The sequence below is a fragment of the Anabrus simplex genome, chromosome 5 (assembly GCF_040414725.1).
Source record: "Anabrus simplex isolate iqAnaSimp1 chromosome 5, ASM4041472v1, whole genome shotgun sequence".
Taxonomy (NCBI): domain Eukaryota; kingdom Metazoa; phylum Arthropoda; class Insecta; order Orthoptera; family Tettigoniidae; genus Anabrus; species Anabrus simplex.
In genome coordinates, this window is record NC_090269.1 from 56128388 (window position 1) to 56148805 (window position 20418).

The 20418-nt window shown below is 38.9% G+C and overlaps 1 protein-coding gene across 1 annotated transcript in view; it reads right to left on the reverse strand.

Annotated features, from left to right (window-relative positions):
- Positions 1-19219, reverse strand: part of Hydr2 (abhydrolase domain-containing protein 2) — a 175644-nt gene extending 156425 nt beyond the window's left edge. The window contains exon 1 of the mRNA XM_067146917.2: positions 18572-19219. Coding sequence (XP_067003018.1) covers positions 18572-18726 — 155 coding nt within the window. The 5' untranslated portion in view covers positions 18727-19219. The remainder of the gene's footprint in view (positions 1-18571) is intronic.
- Between the last annotated feature and the right edge of the window lie 1199 nt (positions 19220-20418).

Genomic DNA, 20418 nt, shown 5'->3' on the forward strand with positions numbered 1-20418 from the left:
TCCGTGTTCTGTCACATCCTCTTTGTTCTGCGATTTCCGTTGCACCAGCAACTGGCATTCGGTACATGCGAATAACTTAGTTTTTTCTGTTTAGTTTCCAACTGTTTTGTAAGAGTGTTTTCATCAAAGCCTAGTAATATAACCATACGAAAGACTGTATACTTTCCATAATGTCTCATCTCAGTCCTGTTTAGGACTTCTTTACTAGAATAAAACCAGACGGACTGAAATACAATTTATGTTCATTCATTCTGAAATACACCTGTCACAATTACACTGGCAGTAGATGTGTTTACAAATGTCACAATGTTATTTTCACCAATTAAAAATATACTTGCACAGTATGTGGATTTATTATTTTTGTAATAGTGAGGGGTGCCTCTGTAAGGCTAAAGATTGTAAACTTTAGACAAGTACTCTTGAACTGGGGGATTTCTGCCCTTGGCTAAATTATTCCTCATTTGGAATTGTAAATTTTGTAAACTTGAGCTTGTAACTCAGAACTTGGAAATCGAGGGCTTGAAGCCCACAGTAGTTAAATGCCTTATTCTGGGGTTCTCTACTTTAATACACAAATTTGTTATTTTTCACTCAGTGAAGAAATTTGTTAAGTTTGAAATTTTAAAAGAAATATAACCTTTATTTAAACTTTTAATTTAATTCTTGATATTGTAGTTAGACCCATTCAAGCCCACACCTTTTTTCACCTCTCTGCGTTCCACATATAACCCCGGAACAGCCCTAATTACTCACAATACAGGCCAATACATTTAACTAGTGAAAATATCCTAGGATTAGTTACTTCTAAACAAGAGGGGCCCGTTTCATGAAGCTACAAGTCCACAAGCGTACAAGTTGTAGTTACATTTTTTTTTGCTAGTTGCTTTACGTCGCACCGACACAGGTCTTATGGAGACGATGGGACAGGAAAGACCTAGGAAAGGGAAGGAAGCGACCGTGGCCTTAATTAAGATACAGCCCCAGTATTTGCCTGGTGTGAAAATGAAAAAACCACAGAAAACCACCTTCAGGGCTGCCAACAGGAAGGTTCGAACCCACTATCTCCCACATGCGAGCTCACAGCTGCGCGCTCGTAACCGCACGGCCAACTCGCCCGGTAGTAATAGGAGGTCCGCTTGCCTACCAGTCACAATCAGTTGGGGAGTTTTCATTAAAATGGCAGACACTCACTCTCCATCAGCCTTTTACATCCTCAGAAAGCCTAAGTGGTTTTCCTAATTGATATGTACTGTACCATTCTGTTAATTATAAGAATGGATATTTAACGCTGACAAAATAATGCGCAGCAGGACGCTAACTGCAAAGGCGTGATGCTATACCAAGCGCGGGAACTGAAGGGGATTCCCGAGGCAAGGCGTGATCATGTGTGACGAAGAAGGAATCTGTGAGGAAGAAAGGAGAGATGGGATTTTGTCTGGGGGAGAGACCTGCCATCTTAAGAGATTTTCAGCGGGAACAGACAGGCTCACCACGCTACGGAAATTGAGTCGTAATTCCTATATTTGAAGGTTTTACAGGAAAGTAATAGGATGGAAATCAGTGCCAGAATTTTACGAAGCCATAGGTACCTCAAAGTCTATTAATATATAATCGAATAAATAATTACGTGGGAGGCCGACTGCCGTGAGAAAATGTTTCGAGGCCACATGCCAATCTCAAGTTGTTTCCCGGGACTTCCCAGCGAGTCGCGTGGGTTCCTGGATTCTATAAGAGCAGAGAAATGTGGAAGGAGGTATTCAGTCCATGATAAGATCGCTGTCCGTGCGTGTCGCGTTTCTGCTGATATTCGCACCAGAAACCTTTGTCTAAGACAAAGATTGTGACTAATAAGTGTTGTGGCGATAATTTGATTCAGTAGCTCCAAGATTTGTAAAATTCCCAGTAGCAATTTAAGTAAATGACAATTATGTAGACGTGTGCGGTGAGACCGCGAGTGTTTAAGTATGTGACCCAAAGAGTGCTACCTGTGTAGACTTTCAGTATGAGGCGATGAGAGAGGAGTGGCGACGGGCGAAAGTATACCAATAACAATAAGCTAGGATAGTTGGTATTATTCCGGTCAGAGGTAGAAAACTAGATTAGTGGAGCAGGAATAGTAAAGTCAGTTTCGAGATTCCAGATATCCAGTACTGATTCCCATGTCAAAGGGAATAAATAGATCGGGAGGTGCTGTGCTGTGAATAAAATGAGTATTTAATTTTAGTGAAGAGCGGTGAGGTGTGCAGGAGACTGGTGTTATGAACTGCCGTCCACGACCCCAAGAAGACGACCAACGGGCTACCCAGGCGGAACAGGACATCATGAACATGGTACGCTGGAAGACGGGACCTAAGGGATCGATCTGGGACAACGCTGCCGCCATGACTGCTTAAGCATCCGCAGTCAACCCGGACGGTGAGGAAGAGGTCTCCAAGATGATAGATAAGTGAACAATAATTAATATATATGTGTAGGGTTGGGGGGTTGTTATGCAGAAATACAGTGATTAATTTGTAAATATAGTAGGGAATATGATTACGGCCCATTAGGCCATTTATTGAGGCATTTTCTTTATATATTTTAGGGTAAGGCATATACATTTTTATTTTATTTTTATAGAAAGCAAGGATTAAGGTAGTTTAAATGATAGTGTTGCTGTACACATAGTCGTAGGGATGCTTAAGTACGAGCTTAAATCAATGTTTCTTAGTGCCCGGCATCAGACGATATCTGCTTGTAATTATGGGTTATTAATGATAGAGTACCCTTATGTTGGGAAGAGAATCTGTCTGCACAATGTAGAGCACGCATGCGGCCTGGATTTAATTATTTACTTTGTGTTTGTATTGAGTTTGATTGACTGTGTGTGTAATGAAACTACACCGTAGGCTATGTCACGTATATTTGCGACCCCTTGTACTCTGCCAAGTAAAGGATTGAACCCTAGACTTGAGGGTTAATAGGAACACGACGCATAGGGTTGACGGCGAGGTTGATGTGTATAACAGAGTGTAATACTCCATATGGTATAATCGAGACCCAGGGCGGTCTGTCACGGGCGTTGGACAGTTAAAGAAATGTATGTGATTCCTCACTCATTATGTGGCGATCTTCGTCATGTGTAGAGACAAGGTTGAAGCAAGAGCAGAGCTCTGCATGCTTTGAAACTAGGCTATGTTTTTATTTTTGTTTGTTGTGAGGGTGCGTTTCACGGCCAAGACTTGGAGGTCATTTCCTCTGCCTGCACAGCAGGGAGCCTCGCAGCCATTTTTAAATAGACGGGGGTGTGAGGAATTCCTTCTCGCAGGCGAGACAGGCAAGCGACGGCGGTTTCATTCATTCATTCTTTCTTTCTCTCTTACTTTCTTTATTTTGTTTGTAAATTGTGGTGCATTATGTAGAAACTGGGCACTAAGAAAACTAGCTTAATCAGTACATTTTGTAAATATAACGTTTGTTTTAATGGACCTTGGTTCATATCCATAAAATATATATTTCATGCGAGATTAGAAAGGATATGCCTGTAGTTGTAGGTTCAAACTTACTATTTTGTTGTATGCATTTTCCCAAATATGTGTGGGGACCTTTTAGTGGCTTTATTTCTGCAGGACAATTTCTCACCCTGGCATCATATACTTTATTTGTAGGTACAGCGATGCTGTTCCGTGTAAGGACACATTTGTTTCCTTAGTTCACTTATCGACTTCCGCACGACATCAACCAGCTAGTGTATTTTTTTTTTTATGTTTATCTTTGGATTTATGATGTGAGCCTTTGGGGCATCCATTTTAGCACTATTAGTGCAATCAATTGTAATATAAAAGAAAAGAAAATGTTGGTTTAAGAATACACAACTTTGGCTCAAAATGCTAGTAATGCGTTTGTGTTCCTCATTTCGTAAGCATACGTATAGAACAAATTTTTTTTATCTCCCTACTCTCGTTCGCAAGAACCCTGTAAACTACCTTTTCCTGCCGACTGCAGTTGGGCTGGCGCATTCATCAAATAACAGGTAAGAAGGTAAGATCGACCTTGCAGTGTTGTTTATGCCCTATAGGGTACAGTACATAGGTCATTACAATGATGTCAGTAGGAATGGCGCGATTAAAAGCAATGCTTTCATATGAAATACTCTATCAAATGAAAAACCACACATTTTCTCACTTTTAACGAACAGTAATACGCTGCCGATCTAACAGTCCAAAGTTAAAAAGCTGGAATCAAGCCGCAGACAGTCGTGATCCGTGAACACTCTTCATCTTTTTTTCGGCAGGGGGGGGGGGGGGATATCGAATAGTAGAGAGCCCCAGGGCAAAAACTATGCCCTTATACTAATCTGTTTCCTAGGAGTACCTGATGAACTGGAAAATCTCAATTCACTACACTGGTGGCAGAAAAATCTATCTGGCTTGGAGGCAAATTTTTCCAAGCCAGAGGAGAACCCCCCCCCCCCCCCCCACCTCTTTACAGCTAATTTGGAATAAAATGCTTGTATAATTTAATAAAGGTAAAAAAGCTTTTCTTAAGAAATGGTTCTTTTCAGGGTTGAATTTAGAGTTATTTAGTGAATTGCGGTGCTATAATTTGGAATAGGCCTAAACTGTAATTCCAGACAGGTCATACTACTACTACTACTACTACTACTAGTGAGCCTCTGCCTTAAGTGTGCACACTGCTCATTCAAAACAGTGCATCAGAGTAGGGATTGAATAGCTGGAATACTATGATGAACCAGTGTGTTTCGTACCAGCAGTATCACAAAATTTATGAACCAGAGAAACGGAATGCTAAAGAAGAAAGTTTCCTAACTCCCCAGCTATTTCCCGCCAATATTCAGTCAGGCTGTTATACTCTATCGAGTACGCAGTAGTAATCCCACCTATCGGAGTTGAGTGGCAGCATAAGAGACAAAGAACATCACAACAAACAATGGCCAATGTAATGTTATTGTAATTATTGCAATTATGATATTTTAGGCCTTCACATTTAGTTTTCTTCCACTCGAAAATACCACTCTTATCATAGTCTGTACGGTAAAACTGAATAAAACAAATGACCGGAAATGGTATTATCTATAACATTTATTATGTAGTACCTTTTGATAGGACCATTAACATGGGTATTTAAAAATTTAATATTAGGTGCCTTCCCCAAAACTACAATTTCATCCAGGATGAATAAAAGTGTTTTAATGTTTAGACTGTAGTTTCTTCTTCCCCAACTCTATACAGATTTCATTAAATTCTGTTAACTCATTTTCTCGTGGCTCCGCGTTGATATGGACTTGCAACAAAAATGCAAATTCATTAATATCTGAGTCATCATAGCTGGTACGGTAAAAATGTATAAGACATAAATCATCAGAAATTTAATTGTATATAACTTTGGTTATGTAGTATTTATCGATAGGACAACTAATAATATAAATATTTGAGAATTATATTGTAGGCCTTCCCCTAAACTACCATTTCATCAAGCATGAATAGAATGATTTATAGCCTAGATTGTAGTGGCTCATCCCCCGACGTTACATACCGATTTTCATAAAATTCTCTTCAGCCGTTTTCTCGCAACGCGTGTACATACAGACAGACTATGGAAAAGGAAAAGTGCATTTCCTTGTTACTGTGGACATAACCGATACAGAAATACCGTTCTTTTCAAATTCTGAGCAATGTACAGACAAAACTCTTATTTTATATTTATTTATATATATAGATTATTTCACTTACAGGCCAGTTAGCACTTGCATGGTAAAACTAAAGATTTGGCCCACACACTACCATGCAATTTATGGAATGGTTCCCATACCTATCAATAAAGTCATTCATGTACTACCACAGGAGCATCAATATTTATTAGTGTTCCATCAATAAATCCACATACTTGAGGCATACGACCAATAGCATGGAACTCTGTGTCCAGTTTCCTCTGGCCTGTCAACAACTGTGGGAAACTTGACAATATTCCCTGCATTCACAACTGAATGAACTGCTGTGCACACACTAGATTCTGATTAAGTAACTTATTTTGGGGATAGAGCACAGTTTCTGTTAGTTGCATGCTGAAGTTGATTACCTACATATTGTAGAAGTGACTCCAGTTTTACTGAACTCGTTCTAAATCTTTCATTGTATTCATAAAAGCTTATGAAAGCCATGTTAACCCTACTTCTGAAATTTCTTTTACGTCTGTCTATCCCCCATTATATCTTCATCACTATCATTGCTACTATATAACAAATACATTTCCACACAAAAATTAACACAAAGCTTGAAAACTAATTGATTATTGAGTATTTAACAGCAAATTACAGACATATTCAACCTTACATGTCTAAAACATTTTGTAAGAAAAATGGTATTTTCCACAAGTTCTTGTACTCTACAAGTATCTTTATGAAACAAGATGAATTTTGACTTGTTAACTAGTCTTGTAGCTTGTATAAATACACTTGTACCTACAAGTGCTTTTGTGAAACAGGAATTACTTTTCTCAACAACTTGTATGAAAAATTACTTGTAACTTGTAGCTTTATGAAACAGGCCCCTGCACCGCCATTGTGAACGTGTTATGTGTATTTCATATTGACCGAAAAGATCTTAACCTAAAAGCACCCTTTAAACGTGATTATTGGGCACGAATTTCAGTGTTCCTACTGTTCCTACACATTCTGTGCAGCTTTATGCTGGCCACAACTACACACAGCAAATCCAGTACAGCAGCACTTTCCCGCTGACGCAGAGCATGTCATGTTGCCTCACGAAGTTCACTAATTTTTTTTTTTCCAATCAATACTGATCTGCATTTAGGGCAGTCGCCCAGGTGGCAGATTACCTATCTGTTGTTTTCCTCGACTTTTCTTAAATAATTCCAAAGAAATCGGAAATTTATTGAACATCTCCCTTGGTAAGTTATTCCAGTCCCTAAGGACTGGTTTACACGGGTAGAGTAGCAAGGCGAGTAGAGTAGATAGTAGAGGAGCCACGTTACTCTACTCTACCACTGTCTGGTCGAGTTGACACTTGTATCGTTCATACGGGAGTAGTCATACAGTAGAGTAGAGTAGTAGCACCATGTCAAGACGCAAGCACATCGTAACGAAGAGTTTAAAGACATTTGCATACACATTAATGCAAGAGGTTAGTGAAGCATTAGAAGAAGCAAATGAGGAAAGAAGAGAATGGGTAAGAGGCTGGCTTAAGAGAGATACACTCGGGGCATCAACATTAATTCAGAGTGAACTAGCGACAGAGTATAAAGAAGAATACAGAAAGTGTACGAGATCGAAGCCTGATAACTTTCAGACACTGTTAGAAGCTATAACACCGCAAATTCAAAGACAACACGGTGATGAGAAATACAAGAACACCGAGATTTAAGCTCGAGGTGACTCTGAAGTTCTTGGCCAATGATAATAGCCATCAGTACACTGTAAACCACGCTGGCGTAGGCCTAATTTGTAGTAGCTTCTTTGCCATAAATACCCCAATTACATATCTATTTATTTATATAATTCGTTTGTTCATTGCTTGTACGGCCCAGGTGTAGAGATTAAGTTTCAAGACCTGACATTGTACTGTAAACAATAATTATTTTGGATATTCCAAACAAAATATGAAAATTATTCTATTTGTTGTGGACATTACTGTTATTGCTTAAAATTAATGGCATTGTCAAGTGATACGAGGTAGAAGATCCCTATGTATGTTATTAATATGATTAAAGTACACAGTCCCGCATCATTGTCTAACTTGAACACGTCGAGACACATGAACACGCTGTGTAACACAAACTTGAGAAACCTTCATCTAAAGGACAATCCAGTTGACACTTGTTTATATTTGTTGTTGCATCTTCGAAACTATTATAGGTTTAGGTAATTTTTAAATCCTTCTTCCATCGAAAAGAGGGAGGTCTGTTCTCCATTATAGGACAATACATCTGCATTTGTTTGACCTCCAAATGTAACGTTGTGGCTTTTAATATTCTTCTTTCTTTATTAATCTGCTCACCCTCCAAGGTTGATTTTTCCCTCGGAAACAGCAAGGGACTCGCCTCTACCGCCTCAACGGCAGTGTCCTGGAGCATGAGACATTGGATCGGGGGATACAACTGGTGAAGATGACCAGTACCTCGCCCAGGCGGTGTCACCTGCTATGCTGAACAGGGGCCCTGGTGGGGAATGGGAAGATTGGAAGGGAGAGACAAGAGGCCGTGGCCTTAAGTTAGGTACCATCTCAGCATTTTCCTGGAAGAGAAACGGAAAACCACTTCCAGGATGGCTGAGTGGACCCCGTTCCAGCCCTCGTACTACTTTTCAAATTTCGTGGCAGAGTCGGGAATCGAACCCGGGCATCCGGGGGTGGCAGCTAATCACACTAACCACACCACAGAGGCGGACGGCTTTCAGTATTACCTTGCAAATTATACTTTACTAAACCACTTAAGAGAGGAAGTGTAGATGTCGGCGGCACCACCTCCAGACTTGAATTTATGAATTTTCGTCAGTTCTTGGTTGTATGTACATCGTATTTTTAAAAAAAAAAATCTGTTTAAGTTCCATAAAACCAAAACCCTCTTGACCCATTTTTGTAATCAAGTCCTCTTCCGCCGCCCGTCTCATATTTTAGTTTCTGTAAATAATGCTGTTTATGTTCCATAAACATTCTTTTTTCACCATCAGTTCTACAAATTTACATGTTTCTTCTTCCATACACTTGATTTTGCCACAAAATAAACTCACAAAAATGCTCAGTTTACTCAGCGGAATACCGTCAGTACACACATGGAATAGGCGAATGACGCGCCAACTGAAAAATCGAGCGTCCTCGGCCTTCTCCGCCAGCTCTCGGAGCTCGGTTCCGGTGGAGGGGGTAGGATAGTGGTAGAGTTACTTTACCACAGCGGAAACCCACTCTACTTGCTACTATCCCAGTCGTTTACACGATGCTAGTAGCTCTACTATCCACTCTACTCGCCTCGCTACTCTACCCGTGTAAACCAGCCCTAACTCCCCTTCCTATAAATGAATATTTGCCCCAATTTGTCCACTTGTATTCCAACTTTATCCTCGTATTGTGATCTTTCCTACTTTTAAAGATGCCACTCAAACTTATTCGTCTATTAATGTCATTCCACACCATTTCTCCGCTGACAGCTCGGAACATACCACTCAAGTAACCATTCTCATTTTGGTTCCTTATTGAAGATGACGTATATTACAATTATAATATTTGTGATATACACTGTACCACTCAGTCGGGCAGCTCGTCTTCTTTCTCCCAGTTCTTCTCAGCCCAAACTTTGCAACATTTTCATAACGCTACTCTTTTGTCGGAAATCACCCAGAACAAATCGAGCTGCTTTTCTTTGGATTTTTTCCAGTTCTTGAATCAAGTAAACCTGGTGAAGGTCCCATACACTGGAACCGTACTCTAGTTGGGGTCTTACCAGAGACTTATAAGCCCTCTCCTTTACATCCTTACTTACTTTTGTATTGAAAAGGTGGACCATTTTAAGTTTTCCTATCATCCTTTTCTCAGTTCAATACGGACAAATATGAAATTCCTAGGTTTAAATTAAATCCTTACTACAATCCCTAAACACCCTCATAACCATGCACAGAGATCTGTATCCTTTACTTTTCCTATTTGTGAAACTTACAATCAGACTTAACCCCGTTTTATCATCATACCATTGACTACTGTCCATCTCAACATCATGGAGGTCATTTTGCAGTTGCTCACAATCTTGTAACTTATTTATTACTCTATACAGAATAACATCATCCGCAAAAAGCCTTACACCCTATTCCACTCCTTTACTCATATCATATATATATATAAGAAAACAAACGTCCAATAATACTGCCTTGAGGAATTCCCCTCTTAATTATTACAGGGTCAGATAAAGCTTCGCCTACTCTAATTCTCTGAGATCTATTTTCTAGAAATATAGCAACCCATTCAGTCACTCATTTGTCTAGTCCAATTGCACTCATTTTTTTCCAGTAGTCTCCCATGATCAACCCTATCAAATGCTTTAGACATGTCAATCACGATACAATCCATTTGACCTCCAGAATCCAAAATATCTGCTATATCTTGCTGGAATCCTACAAGTTGAGCTTCAGTGGAATGACCTTTCCTAAAACAGAATTGCCTTCTATCAAACCAGTTATTAATTTTGCAAACATGTGTAATGTAATCAGAAAGAATGCCTTCCCAAAGCTTACATGCAACACATGTCAAACTTGCTGGCCTGTAATTTTCAGCTTTATGTCTATCACCCTTTCCTTTATATACAGGGGCTACTATAGCTACTCTCCATTCATTTGATAAAGTTCTTTCAATCTTTATATATCCCCAGAAATCTTATCAATTCCAGCTGCTTTTCTAGTTTTCAACTTTTGTATCTTATTGTAAATATCATTGTTAACATATGTAAATTTGAATACTTCTTTAGCACTAGTCAGCTCCTCTATCTGGACATTTTCCTTGTAACCGACAATCTTTACATACTGCTGACTGAATACTTCTGCCTTTTGAAGATCCTCACATACACACACTCCTTGTTCATTAATTATTCCTGGTATGTCCTCCTTGGAACCTGTTTCTGCCTTAAAATACCTATACATACCCTTCCTTTTTTCACTAAAATTTGTATGACTGCCAATTATGCTTGCCATCATATTATCCTTACCTGCCTTCTTTGCTAGATTCAATTTCCTAATAAGTTCCTTCAATTTCTCCTTACTAGCACAGCCATTTCTATTTCTTTCCAATCTGCACCTCCTCGTTAGTCTCTTTATTTCTCTATTATAATAAGGTGGGTCTTTAGCATTTCTTACCACCTTTAAAGGTACAAACCTGTTTTCACATTCCTCAACAATTGCTTTAAACCCATCCCAGTCTATTTACATTATTATTTACTGTTTTCCACCTATCATAATTACTTTTTAAAAACTGCCTCATGCCTGCTTTATCAGCCATATGGTACTGCCTAATAGTCCTACTTTTAAAACCTTCCTTTATATCACATTTTTAACAACAACAAAAACAGCTTTGTGATCACTAATACCATCTATTACTTTGGTTTCTCTATGGAGCTCATCTGGTTTTATCAGCACCACGTCCGGGATATTTTTTCCCTCTAGTTGGTTCCGTCACTTTCCGAATCAGCTGTCCTTCCCATATTAGCTTATTTGCCATTTGTTGGTCATGCTTCCTGTCATTTGCGTTTCCTTCCGAATTGACATTTGGTAAATTAAGATCTCCCGCTACAATCACATTCCTTTCCATGTCGTTCCCCACATAGCTGATTATCTTATCAAATAATTCTGAATCCGTGTCAGGGCTACCCTTTCCCGGTCTGCACACTCCAAAGACATCAAGCTGCCTGTTATCTTTAGAAATGAGTCTCACACCTAGAATTTCACGTTTCTCATCTTTAACTTTTTCGTAGCGTACAAATTCTTCTTTCACCAAAATGAATACTCCCCCTCCCACCATTCCTATCCTATCTCTACAATACACACCCCAGTTCCGTGAGAAAACTTCTGCATCCAGCTCCTTATGTTCTGGAATAACCGACTGTTCCGGTCTGCCCAACCCTACTTCTTATGCTGCTCTTCTGATTCAGTCCATCTTGTTCTAGGCCTTCCTCTTGCCCTTTGCCTCCAGCATCTATCTTGGAATTCTATTCTCCATCCTGTTTACATGTCCAAACCACCTTAGTTTATTCTTTTCAACTCTCACTTAGCTTTCCTATCCCAACTTCCTTCCTAACATCTTCATTTCTCACTCTGTCTTTCCTATCATATTTCTTAGGAATTTCATCTCACTGAGTAATTCCACTCTCTTGCCTGCTAGTCGAAGTGCAAGTCTCAGCTGCACAAGTCAGTATGGGTACATAGTACATTTTGTACATTACCTCTTTACTTTTCCTTGGTACTTCTTTGCTCCAAACAAGTTTTCTTACACTTTGGTAGAATGCATTACGCTGCTGAATCCTCCTGCTGCTAATCTCCATGTCCACGTTAGCATTTTGCATTAATTCACTTCCTAGGTATTTAAAGCTGTCCACATCCAGACTGACTTCCAATTTTCACAGTGCCCTTTCCTTGCCTTTCCCCTCTCAAGATCACCATAGTCTTGCTTTTCTCTGTACTGATTTTCATGCCATAGTTCTCAATTTTTTTTGTTCAGTACATCTAATAGTTGTTGCACTTCTTTGCTGTCCTTTCCCCAGATCACATGATCTGCAAATAGCAGTATCTTCATCTCTATCTCTGTAGGCTTCCCTTGTTTCCTTTACAATTTCATCCATGACCATAATAAACAAAAGAGCTGACAGCACACTCTCCTGTCTTAGTCCAGTCTTATTCCTAAACCATTCTATCTTTCCAACTGGGATCAGTACTCTGCTAACACAGTTGTACATTGCTTGTACCATTTCAAACATTTCTCTTCCAAGTCTCTTTTTAACCAAGGTTTCCCAAACCTTTTCTCTGCGTACACTATTATATGCCTTTTCTATATCTATAAAAGTCATGATCAGATCTTTGAAGCCATGTTGTTCCTCTTGTAACTCTCCTTCAATCTTTCTTCTCATTCTTCTTTCTAATATCCTATCCAGTATTTTAACTACCTGCAATATAAGTGTGATTCCTCTATAGTTACCACTAATTTTTTGTCCCCTTTCTTAAACACTGGTATTATCACTTTGTCCAGTCTTCTGGTACACATTTGTGTTTTCGTATACACTAATAGTCGGCAGCCTACAACTATTGCATACCAACAGGTCCAGCAGCCTTTATCATTTCCACACTGATTTCACCCATCCCTGTTGCTTTCCCATCATCTTTTGTACCACCGACTCCACCTCCCGCATTGTTATATCATCCTCTGCTGTTGAGTCCTCGCACTGTATTGCTCCTATCTCCCCAACACAGTTGTTCACATTCAATAGCTTATCATAATACTCCTATATTCTCTATCTCTTCTGGGTGTGTTAACAGTTCCCCATCTTCCTTTTTCACTATCTTTGTAGTAACTCTGTCTTATAAGTCCATACAGCATCCTTTTACTGCCACATATCTGTTTCCATTTTTTTAGTAAATTCTTCCGAAGTCCTTTTCTTCTCCTACCACCTTCTTACATCTGTTTACTGTTGAGACCGGCTACCTCGCGCTTTCTTCTGTTTGATCTCGGTTCCATTCTCGCCAGGCAGTCTTTTCTTTCACCACTTTCCTCACTTCCTCATTCCACCACGGTGTCTCCTCTCCTTTCTCTCTTGTAGATGTCCTACCACAAGCAATCTCTGCTGCACTAACACATGCCTTTTTTAAATTGGCCCACTCCTCTTCTACATTTTCCACTGGGATTTGTTGCTTCAATATCTCCTGAAAATCTTCCTGTACATTTTTCTTTCAATTTCCATACTTTTATTTTGCTTTCTCTTATCTCTTACTTTTTCCATTTTCCCAACTGTAATTTTGCCACCACAACTCTATGGCACCCATCTCATCTTCACTATTCTGTCACTCACACCTACCACTTCAACATACTCCAGTTAGCTCGAAATGATTAGTCCCACTCCGTTTATTGCCTCTTGGTCACCACTCCAGTATAATGTGTATCCTTTCCTCAATTTCTTCCTTCCGTTACCTTTCCCTTCACTCAGGCCCATCATTTCCACCTTCTCCATGAAATCTACTACTTCCTCCACCTTTCCTGTAAGGGTCATAAAATTTACTATTGCTATCTCAATGTTGGTTACTGGTCGCCCATTTCTCACAAATCCACAAGGTCAACATTCAACACTTCACCAGAGATGAAGCTGAAGAATAAACAAGCAACGACAGTAAATAGAACAGAGTTTATGATACAAAAGTATTTGTGAAACCAAATGATATCAGACTGAAGACTATTTATGTGACGCCTACAAACAGCTCAACCACTCAACTCTAGTCTTATTCAGACACCTGTTCACTAAGAGTCAACTGACAATTTAATTTTTGAAATGATTCATAACTGGCAGATCTACAGATGGGAACAGGAAAGAACTAGAGAGCAAAGCCCCAGAGAGACAGACTAAAAATTATCCATAACAATGAGAAAAGGAAAAAAAAAAAAAAAATCAGTAAACATTAGGTTATTTTAATTACATAATGGAAGAGCCAAAATAGTTCAGCAAGAGACTTTATGTATCAGACCCCATTCCAAGGCGATCTCGTCACGCACTCTTCATCAACCTGGAAACAGTACTTTCTAATGTAACTTCAAGAAACCATATTGGGACCAAAAAGTGTTGTCTTTCTGTACTTCAACAGTCTGGCTCCAAGGACCTACAAACAGGTGCCAGCAAGGCTTCAGTACCATTTCTCCTGAATTCCAGATTTCATTGTGTACACTCTTTCTGCCATCTGCATAAGAAGGGAATGTCTTCCAGAGGTTTGATATAGAGTAGGTGAAATGTCAACACTCCTACATCATTACACATTTAGTTCTGCCAATGAATGAAACAAGAAATAATTCAACTTGGCCAAGTAGAATCAAACCATTATGACGATTTTGAGAGAACCGTCTGTTTGTTAAGTCATCTGCCTAAAGGATGGTTGGATTCTCAAATAACACTACCAAAAGTTATTCAGTTATGGGGAAAACCACAAAAACCAGGCATACTAGGCAAGACAAAAAGTGAGGTACAGGTAGTTTGCCACAGCTTAATAAACTGAATATCCTGTTACCACATAGGCCTACCCTGTGAATACTCGATTCAGTCAATCAATCAATCAATCACTATTGATCTGCATTTAGGGTAGTCTCCCAGATTCCCTATTTGTTTCTATATGAATTTAACCACAGAATATCCATGGCCAACTAGAGGATCAAACTTAATCTGATAATAAACTTGCCTCAGAAGACACTACTCAAACAAGACAGTCTTGTGTGAAATTTAGATGAAAGAAAGCAAAGTAAAATGGAGAAAATTTTTAGCAGATGAAACATACAAGTAGAAAGCATTGGCAGATAGTAGGTTCAAAACAACAAAGAATATCTAAAACGAAATTTGCATTTAACTGAAATATTTCAGTGTACACTATCAACCCAGGATTCGTGATTTTGAGAATTTCAGGAAAGACTTACTAATGACATTCGATCTCCACGGCTCGTTTGATTGTTGAAAGTGATTTTAATAGGCCTATAATGGATCTTTGCGTTAATATTTTGTTATGCACTAGCTGGTCGGTGCCTGACATGCATTTCCTCATGTCAGTAGGGTTTATGGTTTACCCGCCAATACTCGGGAGGCTAATTGCAGTAGTTACCCACTGGGCGATGGGGTCGTCACATCCCTACGCATATGAACGACCTGCTTAAGCAGAAACATATCAGGAAGAGAAGAGGAAGAAGAAGACTTAACTAATGACAAAGATACTATCCGCACACTTTATGTTGGTGCATTTACACTCTAGTGCTGAATCGGTCGACCTCGGCGATCTTCGAGATTCGTACTGGCAACCTTTGAAACACAAACTATGAATCGCTTAAGCATCGTTGTGCGACATCTGGCGTACACTTTACGTACTAGTACTGTTGTTGTTTACACAACAAAGCCAAAGTATAGAATTCATGCTAGGAACAAGATTCGCATCGAGAAATGTTTTATAATGTTGTATAATGTGTATGTGACATAGTTGTTGGCTTAAGATGATAACGGTTCAGAAACTTCGTATCGATCGATCATATTCTCGATTCAATTCAGATTTCATTTTCCTTCGGTTGGTAGCACTATCGATACCGGGACACCTCCCTCCTTACTCCTCACCCCCGTACACAAATGCACCAACATAAAGTGTGCGGACTATACATGTAACAATTTAACATTAACATAATCTAGCTTTTCCCATTAAAGTCTAAAGTCAATCCAAGTAAATATATATTCCTTCCCTATCTCTTAACTGCATCATTCATACAGGATTATTCAGTTAAGATGTCCACCTAAAATAATTCTTGAAAAGTTTGAGATATCTACATTCTGTTTTCACTTTCATTAATGATATTAAGGGGCTCATAAATTGAACTTGTAGTACTTTCCCAGGGTGTCATATCTGCCGAGTTAACAGTACCAACTTTAAAATAATGTTACTGGCTTTACATCCCACTAACTACAGTTTTCAGAGATATTGCAGTGCCAGAATTTAGTCCCACAGGAGTTCTTTAATGTGACAGTAAATCTACCAACACAAGGCTGACGTATTTCAGCACCTTCAAATACCACCAGACAGCCAGAATCGAACCTGCCAAGATGGGGTCAAAAGGCCAGCACCTCAATCGTCTGAGCCACTTAGCCTGGCCAACTTAAAAAAAAGGAACTACCCTATTTTCTATATCTAGCCTTGAATTTGGTGCTGTAATTATTTTGAAAATCGGAGAAGTACTACTTCAGAAAACAATATATTCAAATGGGCTTCATTTGCCAGCCATAGGCTGTCCTGTTCTATTTAATCAAGAACTACTGTATCTGGTCAAAGGACATATAGTACTATGTATGACACAGAAGCTACTGATGTGTTCTTTTATGTAATGTAAAAGAATCACTACTGATCTGCATTAAGGGCTGTCACTCAGGTGACAGATTCCCTGTCTGTTCTTTTCCTAGTCTTTTCTTAAATGATTGCAAAGAAATTGGAAATTTATTGAACATCTCCCTTAGTAATTTATTCCAATCCCTAACTCCCCTTCCTATAAACGAATATTTGCCCCAATTTGTCCTTCACCTGCTTCTGATAGCTAGCCTTTTGCTCAACTGTGCCTGTAAATACAACATGATAAATTATACGATTTTCATATTGTCAGGTACAGGTAAAGGAAGAATGAATATCTGAAGTCTTCTGCATTATCCCAACTACTAATCCTTTCCTGAAAGCACATTAGCATTTATTTTACTTATTTATTTGCCTTGTTCTGCTTGGCGTAGGTAACACTATTAAAGCCTTCTCTTATACGAAACAAAGTTTAACTAGGCTCTGCATCAAACTGATACAATTAAAGTAACTAGGAAATAATCTTTCATTAAGTTTTTAATGATCAACCTTAATGTGCAAAGAGCAAGGCATTTCACTTATTTTATGCAGACAATTTTGTGATCAACCTTGAAAAGGTAAGTTTCATCTCAGAAAGGAAGAAAATTAATGGTTCCCTAACAATGTGAAAGGATGTGAACTCTGAAAACCATCAACCAACAGAATCTGGAAATCAAGGTGGATTGTTCCAAGGGAAAGTGAAAAGAGCTGAAACATAAAACACTAGAGCAAAAAATATTAAAAAGGATAGGCCTACATAAAATGATAGGCTCAAATATGACTACATCGAGAAATGCTGTGGTCGATGGTTCTGCCACTATATTTTGCTGCAGAAAATTATTGGGCGGGGAGGAGCAATAGGCCTACATTGGGTATTTATGAGAAAATCTAAAAACTCAGAGGGTGAATGAATAGCAGTCAGGTTCTTAAGTGATGTAAAAGTACTGTAGCAATATACACAACGTATGTGTACATGGCAATCAATAGGCATTACATTGCTGAAAAGAAAAATATATTAAGGCTGCAAGGGAGGAAACGGAAATGATGCAAGGTTGCAGTGTGGAAGACTGCAACCTGTTTGATAAATTCACTACTACATGGGCCTTTCCAGAAGTATGAGAAGGAAGAAAAACTAATTTCTGTCTACGAAAGACAACAGAGAAAGCACAGTACACCTTGCAAACCTCTCAATCCAACAAAAAAGAATTTGAGAGAAATTTATAGTAATTAACAGCATCAATAGAGAGAAAGATTCCCTGACAGAAATTTGACTGATTTAACATACAGCAAGATGTGTTAAAAGGTTTACAAGGCAAAAGTTAAAGATTTATTCACATTGTGTATGTGTGTGTGTGCACACTCAAACTCACCATTGTTTGAAATGAGAAGCTTCCAGAAAATGCCAGTTGCACACTCCATTTGAAAGTTTTATGCTAATGTGAATGCAAGTTTACTGAAGAACTGGATCAGATTCTTCTTGAAGAAAGCAAACTATGTAAATAAGCAGCATTGGAAAAAGGTTACAGGGAGAAAGGGAGACCCAAGGTAGTCAAATAGGGAATTTCATTGTCTCTTAACATTCCATACAGCAAATGATATACTGAATAAAATCAAAATAAAGACTAGCTTTTCTGCTGACAATACTGCCTTTTATAGGGAGGGAAGGAAGGAAGGAAGGAAGGAAGGGACACAATTTGTTTTCAGTACCCGTTGGAATCATGTACACTACATTTTAAAACAAAACTTTAGCACATGCCAGAGAAAAACTACTACAGATTTGGGCAAATACTGAAGGTTTACCAAAACATGAATGGTGCCGGTACTTATCTAAATAAAAAACTGCCCTAAGAAATGGTAGAAGCCGACAACGAAACAGACGATAACACGTGCATCAACATAACATCGAGTGCAAGAATGATTAATTTAGCAATATGTTACTACAACAAATGTCATAAATCTGCATGTATACTAAATACTTACGGCTCATTCAGAAGCGGTGCTATCTTTAGTACGGTCTCTAAGAAGATTGAATCAGAACAGAACATCGCCGGCTTGGACGGTTGACTATTAACATTGAGTATCCGAAATAATATACACAGTATAACGGCCACTACGGCCAGAAGTGCCGTCGACATCACGGCTACAGTATCTTCTGGGTTCGATGAAATCTTCACTGTCACGATACTATGCTGGACTACGCCTACAACTACTGCAGGAACCCACAGCAGTAATTGACGACGTGCGTATTGATGCCAATCTAGCTAGAATGTGAGCCTATGTATACATATTTGATTGCCATCCATTGCTTAGGCAGTAACTGCTACGCTAGAACAAATTATCTGCCGGCCGCCAGCGATAAATAACTATACAGTCGCATTCCTCCCTCCTTCATACATCCCTAATCGATTCCGAATGAAGTGTTCCAGAGAAAACGAGAGAGTACTTTGTACCTCAATTATCTTCTAACACAGAGTTATTATTAATATACAACGAAATGACAGACTAGGAGTACGCAACAGTAGTAATCAAAGTACTCCGGAGGTATTTAGTAATGCCTCGATTATCCGTCCTCAAACAAATTACCACCCATTTTCCGGCAATCGCACCTGTCAATTTGGAGTTATTTATTTACAAAAAAGAGAGATGATCCAAAGAAAACTCATCAACGTTTTTCGAACGATGCGTATTGCCATCATGGAATAATTAAAAGACGAGTGAGAGCAAATACAGTAGAGACTACTGTATGTGGTGAGAGGCACGACATCTGGAAGTGGGGAACATGTAAACAAAAGATTCTTAATAGCAAGAATTAACCCCAAAAAAAATGTTTAACAAAAAGAGAAACAAACTAAGGTTGAACTGACTGACCTGAAGTAAAAAAAAGAAACAGGCGGTTCACTGACAAAGTTTTTAGTGCCCACCTTCGACACTACAGAGCACCACTAATAAAACACAACATAACAAAAATCCGACGCGCTGAGTCGGAGGCACAGTGGCGGCTGGTGAAATTTAAGGGTACTGACAACGCCCTCTTTAACTACAAGCCGTGAGCTCTGAGAACTGGCAACTGTGTACTTTGGCTGTACAGAAAGTAAACACGGTTAGGCAATGTGCTAATGTTTTGTATTAAAATTAGTGTACTTGATTCCAACGGGTACTGATATCAGAGTGTGTCCCTTTCTTCATCTTTTGTAAAATTATTAATGGTATAATAAGACCTACTTAAAGCTGGTAGAGGGTAATATTTCTCATCTGTTGTTAATTACATGACTTCTGCCTGGAAGTTACTTTTGCGGATCAATGTGCCAAATATAACTTATTTAAAATACTTCAGATGCTTAAAAAATGTTGTGTGCCCGAGTGAAAGTCAAATTATGACAGCACTGCAAAATTAAATGGCGTCGTGTCCACATTTTCCCTCCTTAAAGAAGTGATTAGAAGGCGGACATGAATTCGTGCCATTTCACGAAAGAAATGGCATCCAACTCCATCATCTGCTGTTTGTGCCCACCACATTATGATACGTACATAACAGCTTTTTAAAACTGCAAATAATCTGATGGAACAGTCCCAAAACTTGCTCTAAGGTTTCCCAATTTGATGGAAGAAGCTGTGCCCCGTAAGTTCCCAGATTTGCCTTCCTACCAAACCTGTAGTATACCAGCTGAGTAACGAGACCTCAAGTCAGGAAGTGAAAATATCCAGAGAAGAGAACAACAACAAATACTGGATACTAAAAACAAGATTTAATTAATGATTTTAATGACCTTCTGAAACATTTCTCTACAAAATTAAATCTCTGCAATTGACAGTGTAGATAGGCACTG